The following is a 22589-nucleotide window of genomic DNA, read 5'->3' on the forward strand; positions in this document are numbered from 1 at the left end:
TGCTTATTCATCATTGAGCCTACTCCTGCATTACCCTATTTACTTTGTATTTATAATCCTGTATTACCTGACAAGAAGTCCTGTTCCTTCTGCCACCAAACTTCACTAATTCCCACTATATCTAACTTCAACCTATCCATTTCCCTTTTTAGATTTTCTAACCTACCTGTCTGATTAGGGGATCTAACATTCTGCAGTCTGATCTGTAGAATGCTAGTTTTGTTTCTCCTGATCATGACATCCTCCTGAGTAGTCCCCACCTGGAGATCTGAATGGGTGACCATTTTATTCCTGGAATATTTTACCCAAGAGCTGTACAGTAAAGCTGCTTGCCCTCAGTAAAAATTAGGCTGCAGTTCCCCTTGCTTTCAGCTGTTTGCAATACCGGCACAGCAAGGCTGTTTTGGTTGATGTTACAAGCCCATATCAGTCAATCATCCAGACTGTTGCCCCTGCAACTACTAAAAAGCCTGCTGCCCCTCTTCAGAAACCACACATGTGTGTGATCTCTCAACAGATACCCCTCTGCTGTGATTGCACCTATGGTGCAGCTTGCAGCTATTTGTATCACTGAGGCATGCAAGCCACCCCACCGATGGCAGCATCCATGGTTCGTGAACTATAACACAAAAGTGAAAATACACCACACAAACAGAAGCTCAAGACACATTGATGTGCAGATATTTGATGTAACTGTAAAGTAAGAGAGAGACTAAGGGCAGGTATATGCAGCCAGTGCTATCATCCAAGACTCAAGGGAGCATGTGTGAAAGTACAAATTATAATACACCAGACATGTAAATGAAGTGAGGATTCACTCATCCAATCTAGAAAAAAATGCCTCAATAGCATACAGTTAGGTGTTTAGACCTCATCAAAATCTTTAGGGCAGAGAAATTAACAACTGTAATGACCATGCAATCATCTCATTCTGGCATTACTTTAACACTAGACTGCACACAGAAAGGTGATTATCTGGAACCCTTTAGCCTGTGGAGCACAAATTTAAGACTAAACCCATTATTAGAAACAAGAGCACAACTGAGTGTAATAAAATGCAGCCAGTTGATAAACCACATGGATCGATAAAACTGACAGCAGGAAGATTAGAGGGATGTCAGAGGATGTGCTATGTATGCAAGGGACCAAACCTTTTACATGGCCCAGACCCTCCATTTAATTGGACATGAGGTGGCCTTATACTTCAATACATTAATTGGATGAAACTTCTTTATATAGCACAGAATTATAGTAAACTACAGCCACAGAAAAATATGGATCAATGTATAGTGTATCTTGGATAATACATAAGTAAAACAAAATTCAGTTGGAACCCGAAAGAAAGGGGAAAAAAGGAATTCCTGAAATAAGATTTCTTGAAATGGAGTTCGATGATGTGGTCCCTGGAAGCTTTGTTCAAAACTGAAACCATCTGCAATCAAATCAAAGAAGTGAGATGCAAAACTCTGTACAAAGGATACAACAAACTCTGAGAAGAATTAGCAGAAAAAGAAGAAATTTTGGACATGAAACTCATGCTGGTCAGGAAAAAAATAATGCATTCATTAGAAACAAAAATGGAGTCAAGGGCATTTTGTGAGCAGTACTATATCTTAGGGAATAAAGGAATTTGAGAGGCGTAACAAATCTAAATACTCTGAAGGAAGGTATGATCATCAGAGAAAAATACATCATGAGGTATACTTAATTGACACTCTGATATGGAAAAAAAATGGGGCATGCCTCAATGATATCCTAAATATTGCAGAGGCCAAAGTACCTTCATAGCATGTAGTAGTCAAAATTAATTAGAGAGAATCAGTTAAAGGATGTACATAAAAAGAATGTAAATATGTTGTTCAACACATAATGCAAAAATCAATCATATTCTGAATAAAAGAAGCTCTCTGGGTTAAGTCATATGAATTGAAAAATAAAGGCAATCCATTATAGGATATTGTACAGCTTATCAACTTAGATATATGCCACCAGACAACAAGTGGACATATACAGACTGTGTCAAGAATCAACATTTGCTTTCATTTTGATGTTGGCACAGTGCTGTTTATGTGTTAGGGCTCTGCTGAGAGAAGCTCCCAAGTATTTTGAATACAGAAAGTGCTCCAAGAACATTCCTTTCCAAGCAACATGGAGCCCTCTGGATATATGTCCGTTTCACAGATGAAAGGCATAAACCTGGGTTTTTTGTGGTGTTAGACTGAAGTTGGTCCTGCACACAATATTGTTCAAGTTTCTCTAGTGTTTTAGAGACCCTTGCTTATACCTCATCAAACACACTGCTTTGGATGGCAACAGCTCATTCATCAGCATGAATGAAATTATTTTAGCCATGTTGGATATTGTGAGCTCCATGGCCATTACTGATTTTTACTGAATAATTCAACCAGCCACAAATTTGGCAAGTTGCATTATCAGCCAACAACAAATGAAGTTTTTGCTGTCACCAAGTAGTGGTCAGTCATTGTTGTTAATGTTGCTGTTGCTGTTGTGGTCTTCAGCCCGAAGACTGGTTTGATGCAGCTCTCCACACTAGTCTACCCTGTGCAAGCCTCTTCGTCTCTGCATAACTACTGGAACCTACATCCACCTGAAAGTGCTTACTGTATTCCTCTCTTTGTCTCCTTCTACAATTTTTCCCCTCACACTTCCCCCCATTGCTAAACTGACAATTCTTTGATGCCTCAGGGCATGTCCTACAAAGCGATCACCTCATTTACTCAAGTTGTGGTATTAATTTCCATTTGATTCCTCAATTGTTACTCAATCTATAATCTATCATCTAATCTTCAGAATTCTCCTGTAGCACTGCAATTCAAATACTTCTATTCTCTTCTTGTCTGAATTGTTTATCTTCCCCATTTCACTTCCATACAATGCTACACTCCACACAAATAATTTCACAAAAGACTTCCAAACTCTTTCTTTTTTTCTTTTTTAGATGTTAAGAACTAGCTTATTTTCGCAAATGTTTTTCTTACTATGACCAGTCTGCATTTTATATCCTCTTTAGTTTAGCCATGACCAGTTGTTTTGCTGCCCAATAGCAAAGCTCATCTAATACTTTTGTGTGTCATTTCCTAATAATTCCCTCAGCATCACCTGTTTAATTTTACTACATTCCATTACCCTAGTTTTACTTTTGTCAATGTATATCTTATAACCAGACAAAGTCATTCATGGGTGGACAGCCAGATGTCAGTGCCCAACGGGCACAGTATTTTGGCAAGTGACTACATTGCCACCATCACGTGCACTGATGAACTGACTGCCTGGGAACTGGTATGGTGCTTCTATCACTTTAGCCCCACTCTAATCTGTTGCTCTGTCTGCAGTTCGCACCCAGGAGTGGAGGTGCATACAGGATTCCCCTGCCCCCTTCCTCCCTCCCTCTTACCAACACACTTCTCTGTTCCTGGACACAAGGATGCATTGACGGTGTCACATGGGCCACAGCAGCCTCTGCACAAAGGAAGGCCTCCAGATGTCAAACATCGAAATTTGGCCGTATATCAGAAAGACAACCTCATGATGCTCCCTGCAAGATTATCATCAATCTCACAGCCAAAAAACTGGATGAGGATGCAGTTGCAGTTCTTGTGAAAGGATTCAGTTTTGTGTCAACTCATAAATCCACACCTATCATGGACATCATCAGCACAGTAAAACAGGCAGCTCCATGACTTCTACCTGAAACAGCTGAAGAATTATGTTGCAAACTCCATTGTCCTCTTACACAAACAAAACTGAACATCTTTACCATGTGGAGGGCAGCCACATATGAACTAAGAGAAGATCCAGATACTGAGGTCTTACCAACCAACAAAGGGAGCACAACTATGGTCCTACCTCACCAGCATTACACTGCCAACTTGTGGAGCCTGCTATGAGACAGTGCATACTGCAAGATCAAGACTGATCCTATCAAGAGGCTGCATGGAAGACTGTAGCACTTTTCAAACAATATATCTTGCTAGATACAGTAGTTAACAAGCTTTGAAAGAAAGCACCAGTTCCACTGAGACATTATGGACTTTCAGAGGTTCACAAAGAAAGGGGTCCCTTTATGCCACATTGTTAGCAGCACATACTCACTCCCCAAATATTTGAAGGACATGCTTAGCCCTTACATCAGGTAATGTCCACATCATATTCACAAGTCCATGGATTTTGTTGGATGCCTTTACAACTTTAAGCCTGTGGATACAGACATCCTTATGAGGTTAGACATTGTCTGTCTTTTCACTAGAATGCCTTCACAAGAATCCTTGCAACTTATTGGGCAAAACGTGAGATACAGGCAGTCAACCTTTTTAGGCATGTCTTGAAGTCAACATAATTCCTTTTTGAAGGTGTTTACTATGAGCAGATGGAAGCAGTAGCCAAAGGAAGTCCACTTCCACCAGCTGTCACCAACATGTATATAGAACATTTCCAGGAGGAAACCCTGGAATCAGCCCAATGAAAACCTACCTTTTTTTTCAATGAAACCTTCATCATATAGCCTCACGGAAGAATGATTTCCTCATACATCTCAGTTCCATGCAACAGAACATCAGTTTTACCACAGAAGTCGATGTAGATGGAGTGTTCACCTTTATGGATGTTCCAGCAGTAAGAAGAGAGAACGGCATGTTGGGCCACAATAGATATTATAAAAAGATACAAACCAACCTTTATTTACATACAGACAGCTGCCACCACCTGGTGCAGAAGAATGGGGTGCTGTACACACTGAAACATAAGGCTCGCATCCTCTCTGACAATGAGAGTTTCAATCGTGAACTCAGACATCTGAGAAGAGTGTTCCAGAGGAATGGCTAAATGGAGTGGCAAATTCAGAGACCTAACAGGAGAGGAACCTCATGAGATGCAGCCATTGTGTTATTCCATTTTATGGCGCATTATTCAGAAAGGTATGATGAATTCTCCAGAAACACCAAGTGAAGACAATGTTCCAGCCACCAGCAAAAATATGGACCTGCTTCGTAGTAACAAGGATGACATCAGACTACAGAAATCTGAGATCTGTCAGATACCTTGAAGTGTGGTATGACACATACAGTAAGAGCATGCATACTGTCGAAGATCATTGGCAAGAACACTGCAGCAACCTAACATGTCAGTAATAATGAAACATTGCCTAGTACAATTACATGGAACAGATTATGGCCAGACTATGGTTCTGAAACATATATTGAACTTCTGGGACTGTGTCATTAAAGCATCTACCAAGATTTGTGTAAGAGAAATGCTGATGAGCCATGGTGGGGCCTATATCCTTAGTAAGTTCTAGGAACCTGCACTTAATCTGATTAAGAAGAGGAGGGAGGTATGCCACAAGAAACTGACTTTAGGAGCAGATGGAGCAACAACAGAGATGCTGCCAGCACACGTCCATGGTTACAAACTGTGGATGAAGTAACATGTTGGTGGGAGGAGGAAGGGGGGGGAGGGGGAGGGGGAGAGATGCTGGATGCACCTCCATTACTGGCTGTGGACCACTTCCTTCTTGCCCTCTGCTTTCTTTTCATGTCCTTCAACTCCTATAACTGCAGTCTGATTTCTATACAAGCTGTAAATTACCTTTCACCCCCATATTTTATCCCTACTACCTTCAGAATTTCAAAAGTGTATTCCAGTCAGCATTGTCCAACACTTTCTTTAAATCAACAAATGCTATAAATCAAGATTTGCCTTTCTCTCGCCTATCTTCTGAGACAAGTTATAGAATCAGTATGGTCTCACATGTTCCTACATTTTCCTGGAACCCAAACTGATCTTCCCCAATGTTGGCTTTTTGTAGTTTTTCTATTCTTCTGTAAACAATCTGCATCAGTATTTTCAAGACTGACCTTTTCAACTAATGGTTTGGTAAAACTCGCACATGTTAGTGCTTGCCTTCTTTGGGATTTGAATGATTACATTCTTCTTAAAGGTATTTTAGTTGTCTGATATATCTCGCACATGAGATTAAATAGTTTTGTCATGGCTGGCTCTCCCAAGATTCTCAATAATTCTGAGGAAATGTCATCTGCTACAGGGGCTTTGTTTTGACTTAGGTATTTCCTTGCTCTGTCAGATACTTCTCACAGTATCATATCTACCACCTCATCATCATTTACTTCATAACTTATAGCCCTTCTTATATATTCCTTCCATTTTTTAGCTTTCTATTCTTTGCTTAGTACTGGTTTGCCACCTGAGTTCTTGATTTTCATACAGCTGCTTCTCTTTTCTCCAAAGATCTCTCTAATTTTCTATAGGCAGCATCTATCTTTCCCCAGCTTATGCATGTTTCTACAGACTTGCACATTCCTGTTTAGCCATTTTGCAATTTCTGTCAGTCTTCAATATCTCCCTAAAAAGTGAGATAAAAGTAAACTACAAGTGGTAGAAATAGATTTCTGAGGGAAATGAGAGGTGATATCAGGGAATACCATATAAGAAATGAGAATATTAGGAATCAACTACAGATTTATAATATCAATGAAAAGACAGAAGAAAATAAAACACTATGGAAACATCACCTAAAAAGAATGAGTGTAAAGAGAATCCCACATCAGACTAAGAGAAAGGAGCATCATAAGAAGACCCAGAATGAGGTGACAGCTAAAATTGGATACAGAACAGACAATTGCCTAACTGTGAAATGTGGAAGATGATCTCCTGTGTATCCTAGGATTTCTATTATGCCTTGTCTTTTTACTTATTTGGTCCTCTACTGCCTTCACTATTTCATCTCTCAAAGCTATCCATTCGTCTTCTGTTACAATCAAACATTACCTAATGCTCCTTCTGAAACTCTGAGCATCCTCTGGCTCATCTAATTTATTCAGGACCTGTTTCCTTAATTTTGTATCTATTTGTAGTTTCTTCAGTTTTAATCTGCATTATATAACCAATAAATTATGGTCAGAATCCAAATCTGCCCCTGAAAATATCTTAGAGTTTAAATCTTATTTCGAAGTCTCTTCTTACCATTAAGTAATCAATCTCAAACCTTCCAGTGTCTCCAGTTCTCTTCCATGTAAGTAATCTTCTTACATGATTCTCAAACCAAGTGTTAGCAATGATTAAATTACGTTCTCGCAGAATTCTATCACACGGTTTTCTCTGTGATTCCCTTCCCCCAGGCCATTTTCTCCTATTATTTTTCCTTCTCTTCCTTTTCCTACACTCAAATTCCAGTCCCCCAACACAATTAAAATTTCATCTCCCTTCCCTATCAGCATAATTCCATTTATCTCATTACAAATTCCTTCAATCTCTTGATCATCTGTGGAACTATAAACTTATGGGCATTGTCATCATGTCTGTCTTGGCTATGATAATGTGTTCACTATACCATTCATAGTAATTTACTTACATTTAAATTTTCTTGCTAGTTATTAAACCTGCTCCTGCACTACCACTATTTGACACAGTATTTATAATCGATCATTGACCTATCCATTTCCCTTAGATTCTCTTACACATCTGCTCAGTTACGATCTAACAGTTGTTTCCCCTTGCTTTTAGCCTCTTGCAGTACTAGCACAACAAGGCCATGTTGCAATGTTACAAGGCCAGATTAGTCAATCACCCATATTGTTGCCCCAGAAACTGTGAGAAGGCTGCTGCCCCTCTTCTGGAACTATACGTTTGTCCCCCCCACCCCCCTCCATATTTTATCCCTACTACCTTCAGAATTTCAAAAGTGTATTCCAGTCAACATTGTCCAACACTTTCTTTAAATCAACAAATGCTATAAATCAAGGTTTGCCTTTCTCTCGCCTATCTTCTGAGATAAGTTATAGGATCAGTATGGTCTCACATGTTCCTACATTTTCCTGGAACCCAAACTGATCTTCCCCAATATTGGCTTTTTGTAGTTTTTCTATTCTCCTGTAAACAATCTGTATCAGTATTTTCAAGACTGACCTAATGGTTTGGTAAAACTCGCACATGTTAGTGCTTGCCTTCTTTGGAATTACAATGATTACATTCTTCTTAAAGGTATTTTAGTTGTCTCATATATCTTGCACATGAGATTGAATAGTTTTGTCATGGCTGGCTCTCCCAAGAATCTCAATAATTCTGAGGAAATGTCATCTGCTCCATGGGCCTTGTTTTGACTTAGGTATTTCCTTCCTCTAGCAGATACTTCTCACAGTATCATATCTACCACCTCATATCATTTACTTCATAGCTTAGAGCCCTTCTTATATATTCCTTCCATTTTTCAGCTTTCCATTCTTTGCTTAGTACTGGTTTGCCGCCTGAGTTCTTGATTTTCATACAGCTGCTTCTCTTTTCTCCAAAGATCTCTGATGTCTGGCCTCTACACAGTTAACCCTCTGTTTTGGTTCCAGGTGAAGCCATCTCACCTCTGCAGGATACTTTGTTCATGAAGAGTGGTCATTGGTATAAAAACTAAAATGTGTTGGTGTTAGTATGCTGCCATTAAGTAGACTATTTTTCTGTTGCAATTACCAGTGCCTTCCATCCTTGAATTCTGCAAACTATGTAGTCATGTTGTCATCTTAAGTGTGAAACCTTTTGTTTTAATGTAGATCTTGTGCACCAGATGTCTGGTGTTAACCCATTTTAGCTGGCAGAGATATCTATGAGTGGCAAGCCCACAATGTTGTTATTGTCCATAGCATTCTTAATAAACAGTGTGAAGTTTAACTTTTGTGAACATGTATTTTTTTCCTGGGCAGAAACCAAGCTTGCCTTTCTGTTACATCATTTACAGCACAGTTTACTAAACTGAGTTTTATACTGTAAGTAAGTTTTTACCAGGGTAGGCAGCACAGTAGTTAAAACACTAGGCTTGCGTTCAGAAGAAGTGGGCTCAAATTTTTATTCAACCAACAAGATCTTCCTTGTCTGGTCTGAGCTTGTGTTCCATGTTATCTTCTTATCAATGGGATATTAAACTTTAATATTTTGTGCTTCTTTCTATCAGGTTTTTGGAGTTGTTGACACACTACACATATGTCTTGCAGTACTGCCAGGTCTTCTGGCTAGAGTAATAATTGTTATAAATAATATACTGCCAAGATGTATATACTATTTTGTATACTATGTGCAAATTTCCTAACAAGTCAAAATTCTATACCGCAAATGAAACTCATATTCAGACTTTTGGCCTACACAGGCAATATCTGTTCGATGTATGTTGCTGAGGAATCACTCATTTCGAACATTCAGTATTACACTATCGGTACTGCTAGTCTAAATTCGTTTCTGTTTGGGGTTTTAGTTTAGTGAGATATGCTAACTGCCCCTGCTGAGTTTATAAATTACGACAAGAGTGATTGTTGACGAATGCCATTCAATGCTGGGATATTACTATTTCATGTGGATAATAAGAATAAGGCAGGGGCTACTGCAGATTGACAACAACTAACTTTGTTCCGTTACACATATGAAGTGTTACTGTTTAGGTCATAAACATGTATTTACATAACACAAAAAAAAAAAATTATATCATCATTCATATCTCGCGGTTGCTTTTCTGCGTGACAAAATAGTAATCTTTGGCGCTCCTAGTTAAACTATCAACTGCGCTAGCAGAGGTATGAAAAAATATAAATCATAGAATAATTCAACTGCCATCTGCTAAATAAATTCACCTTCCTTTCTTTTATCACATCTACTGCATTCTATATTTTACTTATGAAACTTGAAACCAAATCTGAAGTCACATACCAGAAGGAATTGAAAAAAAAAGTCTTTGGATACGGTTCGTCTATGCCCGCAATTTGTATTTCTTTTTTCTTTTCTTTTTTTTCTTAACAGACCGACTAGGAAATGTACATCGAATCACGACACCTGTGATTCTATGAATCTGTAATCTGCTCAGAGCTTCGAACCATTTTCCTCATCCTGTTACATATGACAAATCATTAGCAATGTAGTAAATCGACATGCGTATGTCCTTTTAATACCAACCAACAAGTAGTAACACATTTCTGTTGCACACAACGTTGTCTGTGAGCACAAACACTATTAAAACAAAGTGAAATATTGTGGGTGAACGTGTGCCAGAATAAACCCACATCTCGCAATTTCACTGAAAGATTGTTTACACTTGACACGTCACATGTACTGTAATGCCAAACTGGCAATAGTGCCAACTACGTTTGTTTACCGACGCGTGTGCCGGTTATGGTTCGGCGCCAGTTGTTTGAAGAGAAAACACTTGTAAGGAACACATACTTGCAGATTGTAAGGGTTAATTTCAGGAATAAGTAATTGACAACAGAAGAAAAACATGACCTTACATTATTTTTGTACAATACAATGTTGTCTACATTTGTGGAAAGATAAAGTAGCGTGAGATGTCATCAGTAGGTGCTCTGTCAGCGGAAAAGTTTATTAACACGCTGGCTAATTTCTCTCAAGTGGCTAGGTCATCGTGTCAGTAGTAACCAGACATAAAACAATAGTATCCAATACAAACCAAGTGTTGATTAAATGTTTTCTTTGTAGGTCAAGAGAAGGCGTCTGCTGCAAAAACATGAGCGGAAGAGATGAAATCCTGTGCTTATTTGACGTGGATGGTACACTTACTGCACCAGTGCAGGTATTACAATTTGATTAATTTCTCGCCTGTCACCACCACATAAAATGTGAACAAAGTAAAACAGTGTCAAGTGCTCGTTTTGTGTGTTTTTATCGAGCAGTTTTATTTGCGTGTACGTACTTCTCCCGAGCCCCTTTCTCAGATTTCAACATTTCTTCTAATATTAGCCCAGAATAACAAATCACTTTATAACATATTACTTCTCAACAGTTACTTACTGAGGACAGGGTTTTATTAAGTACAATTTCGTCATCTTAAAGAAAGAACATTCTCCTTTGTCAAAGTATATGCAGAATTGAGACATCTATTTTATAGGTTCATACATTATGTGAGTAAAACTCTTCTAAACATTAGAATTAATTTCCACACACAAGAAGACTACTGTATGCGTATGCAAGTTTTAACCGATGCTTAGAAAAGTGCTGCAGAACACAGTTAATCAGGATTCACATCAGCAGTTTATGATGTAGCCATCCACTGATCAAATAATTCTAAATGTCTTTTGTGCTGTCAAAGGCTATATATTGGTGGAGTTTCAGGAGGGGATCCAAACTGTGATTAGTGCTTATTACAATGACATGTTAGTAAGGCACTTCAACAATGTCACACAAGAAGTGCTTCTCTGTGATAGGCTGCTCTCTCGTATGACTGCATATACAACAGATCCACTGCATGATCCGAAATTTGAAATGATGAAACATGCTCTTCACACTGTTAAATTTTAACTTGTCTGGATGATTAAAAGACCACTGCAAAATTTGCTGATCACAATGAGGTCATCCAGGATAAGCAAAGGTGATTGTGAGCCATGCTAAACACCTTCTTTTCTTGAGCACATTTGTTAGCTTGTGACTAAGTGGATCAGTTGTATTGCAAAGCAGACTCACTGTCAAAATAGGCAACAATCATTATTGTAAGTATCTAGGGTCTTGTGGATGGTGCAGTCCCTTAGTATATTTGTAGACATATGATGCCTATCCTCCATAACACATGCACTTATTTGTTTGTATGTTTTAGCTATAGATATCCTTCACACATTCTTGTGTATGCAGTGACTATTATATTGACTTTGTGGTTGACACATACTTGACTTGTCATGCATTTTTTATGTAATAGTTCGTAAAATTTGTTTAAGAGTTACTGCTACAACGGAGCCTTTTCACAGTACTAATAACATTTATCATGTCAGTTACCCTTCTTGTAGGATAGACTGCAGATTCCAGAGACCGCTGGGGAAAGAGGGGGTGGGGGTGATTGCTCATCTCAGCAGATTGTTTTTAATTCATTATTTATAACTTACAGGAATGCAGTTGGTAACAGTATTTCAACAGATGAAAAGCCCCCCTTATTTTCAAGAAACAAAACATTGTTCGTTAGACCTACATAAGTCTAGTGGAGCTGATGGTTCATCTACTAAGTCATTAGCATATAACATGGTATGCTCAACATGTCAAGAAGTTTCAAACATAGTGGTAATCTTAGCTAGATATATGACAGAAACGTTTTCTTTAGTAGTTGTAAGTTTGGTATGGAGTCAAAAGCTTTTTGAAACTTCACAAACACTGAATGAACCAGCTTGTGTCTATCTATGATTGTCAAGATATATGTGAAAAGCACAAGTTTCACAGGACTAGTGTCTGCAGAATTCTTGCTGGATATCATCAAGATGGTCATTTTATCCCAGGTAGATGAGTATGCTTAAAATGTGAACAGTTGATGTAGTATAGTAGTTCTACGTATCAAGCCTACAGTTTTTACATGAGGTGGGTGTAACCTGAGTTATTTTTTAATCATTGAGAACAAAAGTGATCTGTGGCAAACTATGATTAAGAAAGAAGCAAATTGTCTTTCGACTGGACCTTAGTGCCTTGTTGAATTTTAGTGATTTTCATTGCCGTTCATCATGACTAGCATTGATTACTACATCAGCCAGCTTTTATTTGAATGACAACAGCCTTTGAATTTCTTATAAACAGTAATGTTTTAAGACTGAATTGATCGTGTTGTGTGTTTCAATTAAATGCATTGTTCATTTATACCACTGTAAACCTACAGAAACAGCTGTGAAACAGACCGTTTTATGTGTACATGCAATATGCCAAACAGCAGTAAGTTTGGTGACCTCAAAGACAAAGCCCTATTTCAGTACCTGCTGCTACGAGTGATATTTTAAACAGAATTTGCCATAACTCAAATTTTAAACAGAAAATTTTATTACAGCCTTAGAGATGATAGTTCTGTATCCCAATATTGTTATAATTGATGCATTCTGTGCATGCTGACATAAACAAGTAATACATTGTGGTTTATCTGCACATGCATTGTCTGTGTCTGGATTGGCACACATTTATCTAACGGTGGAAATGTATTGTGTTTCACATTCGCGTTGATTGGTCTGCAATAGTGTTCTTCGATAGTAAACTGATTAAAAACAGTTTGGCATCACCTGCATGAGTAGCACAATTTTATTTATTTATTTAATTTTGTCAAAAACCTCTTTCTAAGTTCCCTTTTGACCACAGGAAATTGCTATGTACAGCTATCTCAGTAATGAAACAAAGCATTCTTTGGTTGTGTATACAGTGTTTCCATTTATGATTGGGACTCTGTAACACTTGTATACTGTTCATTCTGTCAACGTGCCTTAGATCGTCATTTCAAGCTTCGACATTGTAGCTACTGTCGCTCTACAACAAGAAGCTTTGTCAGCATAGGAAGTTACCCACTGTATTGGTGTTCACCCTAGTGATGCATTTCGAACATTCGACTAATATCTTGTGACACTGAATATAGAAGATCTGTCTTTTAGTGGTCACCCACAGTCAACTACACCTCCTGCTTCCTGCAGATTAAGGCACTAGGACATCCTGAGGAGAATGCAACAGAACTACGTGTTTTCTTTTTTGGGAGCACAGTTTTGAACATTATATTAAGCTTCTGTGTGGCCTGTAGGCATCCATTATGGGCAACAATACAAATCTTCCATCACTATGGTGCGCGAAGAAGATGGACATGGAACGCCTGGAATCTAACCAGGATTAGTAATATCAGATTTGCTTCATTGATGAGTGCAGGATTTGTATTATGCTTAATGATTGGTTTAGAAAACTGTGGAAACATACAAGTAACAATGCAAGCCAACAGGTTCAGCAGGGATGTGGTTCAGTCATGTTTTGAGCTGATATCATATACAGATGTTGGACACCCTTCATCAATATCAAGATTAATTTGAATGTTGTACAGTATTGGGACAGGATACTCCAAATTATTGTCCACACCTACAGCCAACATTTCATTGATGGGTTAATTTTTCAAGATGATAATACATGAGCATAATGCACCAAACTTATGAATACTTTCCTGTAGGAGGTAGTAATCAACCAAATGGAATGGCATGTGGCATCTGCTGTCTTGAAACCAATTGAGCATGCTGAAATCAGTTCACTTTGAGGCTGTCTATTGAATTCCATGTCCAGTGGGATACAAGCATGTTGCAAAACAAGCGGTGGAGAACATCGTATAGAATGTTTCCCCAATAGCAGATTTTGATTTCACAAATGAGTTCTTTTTTTCTTTTCATATACGGCTTATTATTTTATTCCCTATTTTTCTTGACTCTAATGTCTCATACATTCACAGAAATGCAGGTAGCACAAAAGTATTTTGGATCAGTGCAGATTCATATATTAACAGTACCCTTATATTTTAATTATCAGCTATAACTTCTTATAGTTAAAAATGAGAAGTTTTTGCACCCATAAATCATGTACAGCTTCCAAAACCATGGACTTTTACTACCACTCTTTAAATGTAACATATTGGATTATGCCTACATCAAAAAGTGATTAATCCAAATCAATAAGTGAATAACCCATCTCCATATTACATTTATTTTAAGTTGAAAATAATTGCTGTTCATAAGTGGAACAATGATCCATTGACAGAAAGAGAACAATAAAGTTAGTAATAAATACGTTTTTGGATGGGGTCCACCTTTAGCAAAACACAATTTTGTTTTATATCCCAAACATGTTTCACTGCAGATGCAGCATCATCTGTTGGCTTTTATTTTGTGGCTGTTAAACATAAAGAATATTCTTTACTGTACACCATGTGGTAAAAAGGTACGAATACATAATTGTGTGTGTTTTTCAAAATTTGAAAACTAATATTTACATGTATACAAACAGTAAAGAACATTCTTTATGTTTAACAGCCATAAAATAAAAGTTCGCTGATGATGCTGCACCTGCAATGAAACATGTTTGGGATATAAAACAAAACTGTGTTTTGCTGAAGGTGGACCCCATCCAAAAGCCGATGTCTTGTTAAAGCAAACACAGACAAAAGAGCTTCAACCTCAAGATGATTAATAAAGCTAATACCTGTATGTATGTATGTGGGTATATGTGTTCCATATCTCCTCAACCAAACTTGGTCTACACATCACTTTCTGTTCGCAAAACATGTTGCAGACAGTATCCATGTATGCTGCTGAATGTACCTAGAAAAATATATCAGTGTTCAAGAGACAGTTAAGGGGGTATGGTGTCATGAACACTGAGACGCTTGGAAAGCTGCCACAACATGCATAATGTTTTAGTTTATTACTTTACTACTACTAACTCTGTCCACAACACATTTCGCATATAGTAGCCACATATACCACTGGATGTAACTGCAAGGTTATTTTATTGCATAGCACATAGTTAAGGAGATAACATCATCATAAACATTAAGCTGTAGGAAAATGAAACTGCAAGGCGAAATTTGCTAGAGGTACTGGTGAAATATTGTAATTGTGATTTTTATTATTCTCATAAATTATCTTTTGTGCAGATATGTACATTTAACATAAGTCAGGTCATTATGCTCACAATCTAGACAATATACATATATTAGGTTATGCAGTAATGAAATATAATAGCTTGTGCACTATATACATAATGGCTTCCATTACCAGAGTTAAGAAAATGTATAGTTTTTTGACATAATGTTATCCTGTGTTTGTGAGTGTTACTAATTCTGGTTCACTTTATAATACTAATTCCTAATACTAGACTGGACTCGCATTCGGGAGGACGACGGTTCAATCCCGCGTCCAGCCATCCTGATTTAGGTTTTCCGTGATTTCCCTAAATCGCTCCAGGCAAATGCCGGGATGGTTCCTTTCAAAGGGCACGGTCGACTTCCTTCCCAGTCCTTCCCTAATCCGATGAGACCGATGACCTCGCTGTCTGGTCTCCTTCCCCGAAACAACCAACCAACCAACCAACCTAATACTAGTGTGTCTGTATGTAGTGTGTGAAATGTATAACTCATAGAATGAACTTTTACTGACTGTCTGCTCATGCACTCAGCCACACCATATAATTCTTCTTCTAGTAGAAACTATTTACGGTTGCTAGGATCATCATTTCAGTTTTAAGGTTTTGTAAGTCTCTTCGCAATGTGCATATTAACTTGATACCAGAGTATTTAGGTCTTTTTTCAGTTATGAAGTTTGTGTGAAATGCACAGAAATTGTTTTCTGTTCCTTGTGTTATGGGGGATGAACAGTTTCATTGGCCTCCAGTTTTGTGGGATCTTGTAACACAGTCACAGTGCTCTCAAATATATGGTGGAAAAATCAAAGTATTGAAACTTATTTTTCAATATAATTCAAAAGGCTTTCTTCTGTAGTATGAATATTGTTTTCATTCCTGTGATGGTCGAGTAGAATTATGTGTGAAATATTTTAAATATATGTGAATTATATTTGACATCCGCATATGTGAGCAAAGCCATGGATAAAAAGCTTATCCTAAATGATTTCTACCAAATTTGGTGCACATATTAGTTACGACCTGAAAAAATGTAGTGTTGTAGTAAGAACTACTGGCATCCTACTTGGGAGAGCGTAATAATGTGGGAAAGAAGGGAGGAGGAAATGGTCAGACAGTGAGGTGGAAGGAGGGGATATGCATGGATAGGGGGGAGGAGGAAATGGACAGAGAGAGGGGAGAGGAGGAGGTGGACATAGAGACACAGAGGAGGAAATGGATGGGAGGGGGGGGGGGGGGGGAGGGAGAAGATGTCAGGGAGAGAGAGTAGGAGGAGGGTACGAAAAGAGAGAGGGTAGGCTGACTAATAGAAGATTGACATAAATACATACCCCGGCAATGCCAACTACCAGCTAGTTCTCCGTCGTAAGCCTCTTTGTGTGAGTTTTCTCATTTGAATAAATGAGCCACCTGAAACAACTATTTTTAATGCTCTATTCTCAGTAAACAAGATTTTGATGAAATTCATTCAGCATGTACATATATGTCCATATATTCTGCATATACATTAACTTACTGGAAAATGCATCAGTTTTGGAGGTATTATGGCTCATATCCTGAAAATTAGACTACCTATCAGTTAATTTCATGTTTGTTTCAGGTACATATAGATTTACTTTGTCAGGATGGATCATGAGAGGGAGGTTTTCCTTATAAAAAGAACCAAATATGGTATCCTTACTGTTATTATTAGTGTGGAGTCTCATATTTTCACAACTGAACTGCTGAACAGAAATCAAAGAAATTTGGTACAAAGATGGCTTGAATCCTGAGGAACAACATTGACTACTTTATAAAGTAAAAAAATTAACCCCTAAGAGGATGTTGTTACATCAGTGAAATAAACCATTTTTAAAAATTATTAAATTTGTTGCATAATATGCACATTGTATGATATGTAGTTACTTTGGTAGCAGGATGCATAGATGCATGCTTTTACCAAAGCCTCTCCATCCACACTGATTGCCGCAGCATCAGGCATTGGGAGACTTGTGGAGGGGGGGGGGGGGGGGGGGCAAGTATGGTTACCCAGACAGCCAGACGCAGGAGGGCAGCTGACATTGTTGCACTTATAATAGATTACTTTACTTATTCACCATCACTCATCATAACAAAACTATTGATATGCGAGCTCAGCCAAGGGTAACAGCTAGTGTATACAATGTGAACAACTCACATTCCAACATCTACACCTATACTCTGCTAGTCACATTACTGTGTGTGACAAAGGATGCTTTTGGTACCATCATCATTCTCATCCCCCCCCCCCCCCCATTTCATTTGTTCCCTTAACAACTGATACTGATGCTTGGGAAAATGAATGTTGGTAAGCTGTAGGAGTTCTAATTTCTCTGATTTTTCAATCATGGTCTATTAGCGAAATGTATGTGTTGTCAGACTCTTCTTTTGAACACAAGCTCTTGAAACTGTAATGGTTATCTCCACCACACACAATGCCTCTCATGAAGCACATCCAGAATGGTTTCCTACTTACTAACAAACCAGTGATGAAAGGCACTGCTCTTCTCTGGAACTTATCTACTTCCTCAATTAATCCTGACTGGCAAGAGTCTTAGACTGGCATGCAGTACTAAAGCATTGGTCAAGCTAGTGTTCTGTAAGCATCTTCTTGAAAGTTTACACATGTGAAGTGTTAATTCAGCTTTAAGAAGTATTTTACAGAGTGAGTATTTGGCAATTTTCTCAAAAAGGCTTTGTTATCTTTTAGATAATTGAACCTGGTATGGAACAGTTTCTTCAAACACAAATAAAACCAAAATGTAACATTGGTGTTGTTGGTGGTTCAGATCTGTCAAAAATTCTTCGACAGCTGGGAGGTGAAAGTGGTAAGTGAGAGAAAAAATATTTTATGGCATATATCAAAATACTTCATGCAATTAATAGGAGATAATTCTTAAATTCCAGCACTTCAGAAATATGATTATGTGTTTGCTGAAAATGGATTGCTTGCATACAAGAGAGGACAGGAAATTGGTAAACAGGTAAAGTCATATTTTACCTATTTTGTTCTATGGCTGCTTGTATTTGCTATGTCTCAAACTGAAGCCTTTTGTCAGTAGTAACAAGTTAATCAATGAAGATACCATTGTTTCTAGTAATTTTTGGCGCTGTTATGGAAGTTACTTTATAGTCACATTTTCCCACACATAATTATTCAGTTGATGAAAATAATTAAAGGATTGAAACAAAAGAGTCTCTCTCTCTCTCTCTCTCTCTCTCTCTCTCTCTCTCTCTCTCTCTCTCTCTCTCTCTCTCTACTTGTGAGAAACATTTTAATAATATATTACAATACATTTTCTGCTTTGATGATCCAATAATATGTGGATCTATAAAATGCTTTCTTCAAGTGTGATATCGGTTCACACCTTACACTATTGTAATGTTCTCTTTGCTGAGAATTTTGATACTATATTAACAGTTCTAGGAAGAAGAAAAGATGAACACGGAGCCTCTTATTTTGTTTGCCTTTTAGTTGACATAAGAAGAGTAATCTATAATGCAGTACAAACCTAATAAGAAGTAAAGAAAACGCAAGACTAGTTTAATCTAAAGTGTACACATCATTTGGGAATTCATGAGACCAGGTTTGATTTCAAATTCATAATTTGTGCTGTGATGAAACAGAGGTGGTATCCTAAGCTGCTTTCTGATAAGCAGTAACACTCATTACACATTGAGAGTAAACGAATTAGCCCCCAGCACACTCATCATCAAACTAAGTGTTCGGAAGATTTACTCCATACCAAAAGCTTGATTTCTTTTTTTTAAAAAAAAATAATAGGGTTGGTCAGCAAAGGTTCTCTTCCTGCAGAGTTTTCACCTTGAGGACACGCCATTCAGCATAAATGTTTATAAAAACTGAATCGTGCAATTCAAGAAAAATAGGTAGGAATCCTATTTATGGGAATCTGATTTGATATGTAATTTGCAGCTCTTTACTTAAGTAGAAAATGATTCTAGTATTTAAGGGACCACAGAAATGTAGTACAAATGAGGCCTGGAAATGTGGTTCTACATAAGTGAGAAAAAATACTACCTGATTTTCACAATATGAAAATCCAACTGAACAATGCACAACTTGCTTGTGATCAGCTGGTGTAACAAAGTATGTCCCAACAGAGTGAAAGAAGAGATGATCAATTTTGCTGTCTATTTTTTTCTTGAAATCTGACGTCGATCCCAGTTGTCTTCAGGGCTTTGAGAAGAGTGTCAGACAAGTACAGAAGCTTCAGAGGGGTAACTATGGTCTTGAGAACACTTGCCATTGAAGTTGCTCTACATGATTAATCATTGAAGAGAATGGAGCTAAAGGATTGTAACTTGTGGAGGAAGACAATAATTTGTCATATGATTATTTAACTCATTGGGTGTGCCCATACCTTCTATTCTGTCCAATTCTGCAGTGCCTCTTTAAAGTGAGACAGCTTTGTTCAACATTGACATCATACCCATTAACAGAACGGCAATTGGTCTGTAGTATCTTGTATTCTAAAGAAATACTAACAAGTATGAAAAACATTTCTTTGTGGAAATAGAGTGCCAGTAACTGACAAAACCTGGTTTTATTGCCACACTGAAGTGCCGAAGAAACTGGTATAGGTATGCATATTCAAATACAGAGATATGTAAATAGGCAGAATACAAAACTGCAATTGGCAACGCCTTTATGAGACAACAAGTGTCTGGCACAGTTGTTAGATCGGTTACTGCTGTTACAGTGGTAGGTTATCAAGATTTAGAGTTTGAAGTGGTGTTACAATTGGCACACAACCTAACCTAACCTAACCTAACCTAAAAATGATGGGAACAGCATCTGTGGGGTAGTGATGAAGTGGGGATGTTCCTGTATGACCATTTCACGAGTGTACTGTGAATATCAGGAATCCGGTAAAACATCAAATCATTGACATCGCTGCGGTCGGGAAAAGATCCTGCAAGAACGGGACCAACAATGACTGAAGAGAATCATTCAATGTGACAGAAGTGTAACCCTTCCATAAATGTCTGCAGATTTCAGTTCTGGATCATCGTGTCAGCATGTGAACCATTCAACAAGACATCATTGATATGGGCTTTTGGAACCGAAGGCCTACTTGTGTAGCCTTGATGACTGCACGACACAAAGCTTTACACCTTGCCTGACATTGGACTGTTGTTGACTGGAAACATGTTGCCTGGTTGGACAAGTCTCATTTCAAATTGTATTGAGCAGATGGACGTGTACGGGTGTGGTGACAACCTCATGAATCCATGGACTCTGCATGTCAGTAGGCGACTGTTCAAACTGCTGGAGGCTCTGTAATGGTGTGGGGTGTGTGCAGTTGGAGTGATATGGGTCCCTTGATACATGTAAATATGACTCTTGACAGTGCATATACGTAAGCATCCTCTTTGATCACTTGCAGCCTTTCATGTCCATTGTGCATTCCAAAGAACTTGGGCAATTCCAGCAAGACAGTGCAACACCCCAGATTTCCACAATTACTACAGATTGGCTCCAGGAACACTCCTCTGAGTTGAAACACTTACGCGGCCACTAAACTCCCCAGACATGAATATTATTAAGCATATGTGGGATGCCTTGCAATGTGTTGTTCAGAAGAGATCTCCACCTGCCCATACTCTTACGGATTTATGGACAACCCTGCAGGATTTATGGTGTTAATTACCTCTAGCATTATTTCGGACATTAGTGGAGTTCATGTCACGTCATGTTGCAGCACTTCTGCATGTTCATGGGGGCGCAGTGCGATATTAGGCAGGTTTACCAGTTTCTTTGGCTCTTCTGTCTATTTTATTCCTACCTGTAAAAACAAGGAGTGAATATATAAAGATGAAAGTGTCATTGCCACTATCGGAATAGCCCAGTCTCTCTAGAAGAGGATGGTAAACACTTATCGTTTCAAGAAGAGGGCTGAAAAGAGTGACATTCAGCTGAGGAAAAATGATCACTTGGGCTTGCTACTTTGCTAATGACAACATGTAAGCACACTAGTCAACAATTTGTGCTATTGATGAACTTGAAATGGCTTCAAATTTTTTGAATATTTGATGCCACCACATGTGATTTCACTTTATTTCTGTATCTGAAAGCATAGTGGTGATGAGGAACCCTTGAGATGGGGACCAAGAAATATGCCGAACTATCAGAAGACATGGAAAGGGGGAGGAGTACAACTTTAGGAGTGATTTCAAAGAATGAAGAAACCTATTGAAAGCAGTAGAAATTATTTTAGGATATTAAAATAAAGACGTCTATACTGCAGAACTTTCCTAGCACTGTACTTGTCTCATAGTGGTGAGAAATGGCCTGCATTCAGAAACAGTGACCTGCTCTATGACAACAAGCAGGGTTCCCAATAGTGTTCCTTGTGCAAACCCAAGCCACACTCGTTACACATGCTATCCCAAACACCATACTGAAGTACAACCAGGTATTTTAATTATCACTTGATTCTCGTACATTTTTTATTCAGTTCATTATCATGGATGGAGACACATCAGCTGTCATAGATGTAAATTTTCATCTTGTCATACAAAAATAATAATTGTGCAATAATTTCATGGCAGATGATAATAGCTGTAACTTTTAAACAGTGGTGATGAAGTGTAACAAAGGAGAAGGCAAAAAATACAATGTTCAGTCAGACCTTGACAGGACTTCCAGTGAGTTGTGTTCTTTACAAAATGTAAAAATGTTGTAGCATTTGGCTATCGTTGTGTCATAGCTGAAGTTAGCTGTGTCATAAAATCATTGAGAGTAATTATTGTTGTGGCCTGAGCCTCAGATAGACCACCATAGTCATGCAACGGATATGTGGACCTCCCACCAGTGTAATTCTGCAGCCAAACACTGCAGTATTGCAGAGATCAAAAGTGTTCTGCCATTAGTGGTTGACTCGGTTGCTACATGGTGTAGCACAACATGGTGTGTCCACAGTTCAGTATGCAGTCCAGCCTGCGACATACCATTCATGGCCAGAGGAAATATAAATGCTCCAAGCTCAGCTTCTGGCATTGTGGATTTGACCAGTGCAATCTCCACGTCAGTCTTCGGTTGAATGCATGACTAAGTTTCATCAAGCAGTGTTAACAAGTAGGTGAAGCTGCTGATCTATGAGCCACCTGATGATTTCAGGCTTCGAACAGGA

At 38.2% G+C, this 22589-nt stretch overlaps 2 protein-coding genes across 4 annotated transcripts in view; one reads left to right on the forward strand and one right to left on the reverse strand.

The window, feature by feature from the left end:
* Window positions 1-10143, reverse strand: part of LOC124594789 (N-sulphoglucosamine sulphohydrolase) — a 111547-nt gene extending 101404 nt beyond the window's left edge. The window contains exon 1 of the mRNA XM_047133204.1: window positions 9961-10143. Within this exon, the coding sequence (XP_046989160.1) occupies window positions 9961-10069 (109 nt within the window). The 5' untranslated portion in view covers window positions 10070-10143. The remainder of the gene's footprint in view (window positions 1-9960) is intronic.
* Window positions 9900-22589, forward strand: part of LOC124594790 (phosphomannomutase) — a 35625-nt gene continuing 22935 nt past the window's right edge. Inside the window, exons 1-4 of one of the 3 annotated variants that reach the window (XM_047133205.1) lie at window positions 9900-10212; window positions 10501-10594; window positions 18146-18263; window positions 18343-18419. In XM_047133205.1, coding sequence (XP_046989161.1) covers window positions 10112-10212; window positions 10501-10594; window positions 18146-18263; window positions 18343-18419 — 390 coding nt within the window. In that variant the 5' untranslated portion in view covers window positions 9900-10111. Of the gene's footprint in view, window positions 10237-10334; window positions 10427-10500; window positions 10595-18145; window positions 18264-18342; window positions 18420-22589 lie in introns of those variants that run through there. The other 2 variants (XM_047133207.1, XM_047133206.1) reach the window with 2 other exon arrangements.

The sequence above is a fragment of the Schistocerca americana genome, chromosome 2 (assembly GCF_021461395.2).
Source record: "Schistocerca americana isolate TAMUIC-IGC-003095 chromosome 2, iqSchAmer2.1, whole genome shotgun sequence".
NCBI lineage: Eukaryota > Metazoa > Arthropoda > Insecta > Orthoptera > Acrididae > Schistocerca > Schistocerca americana.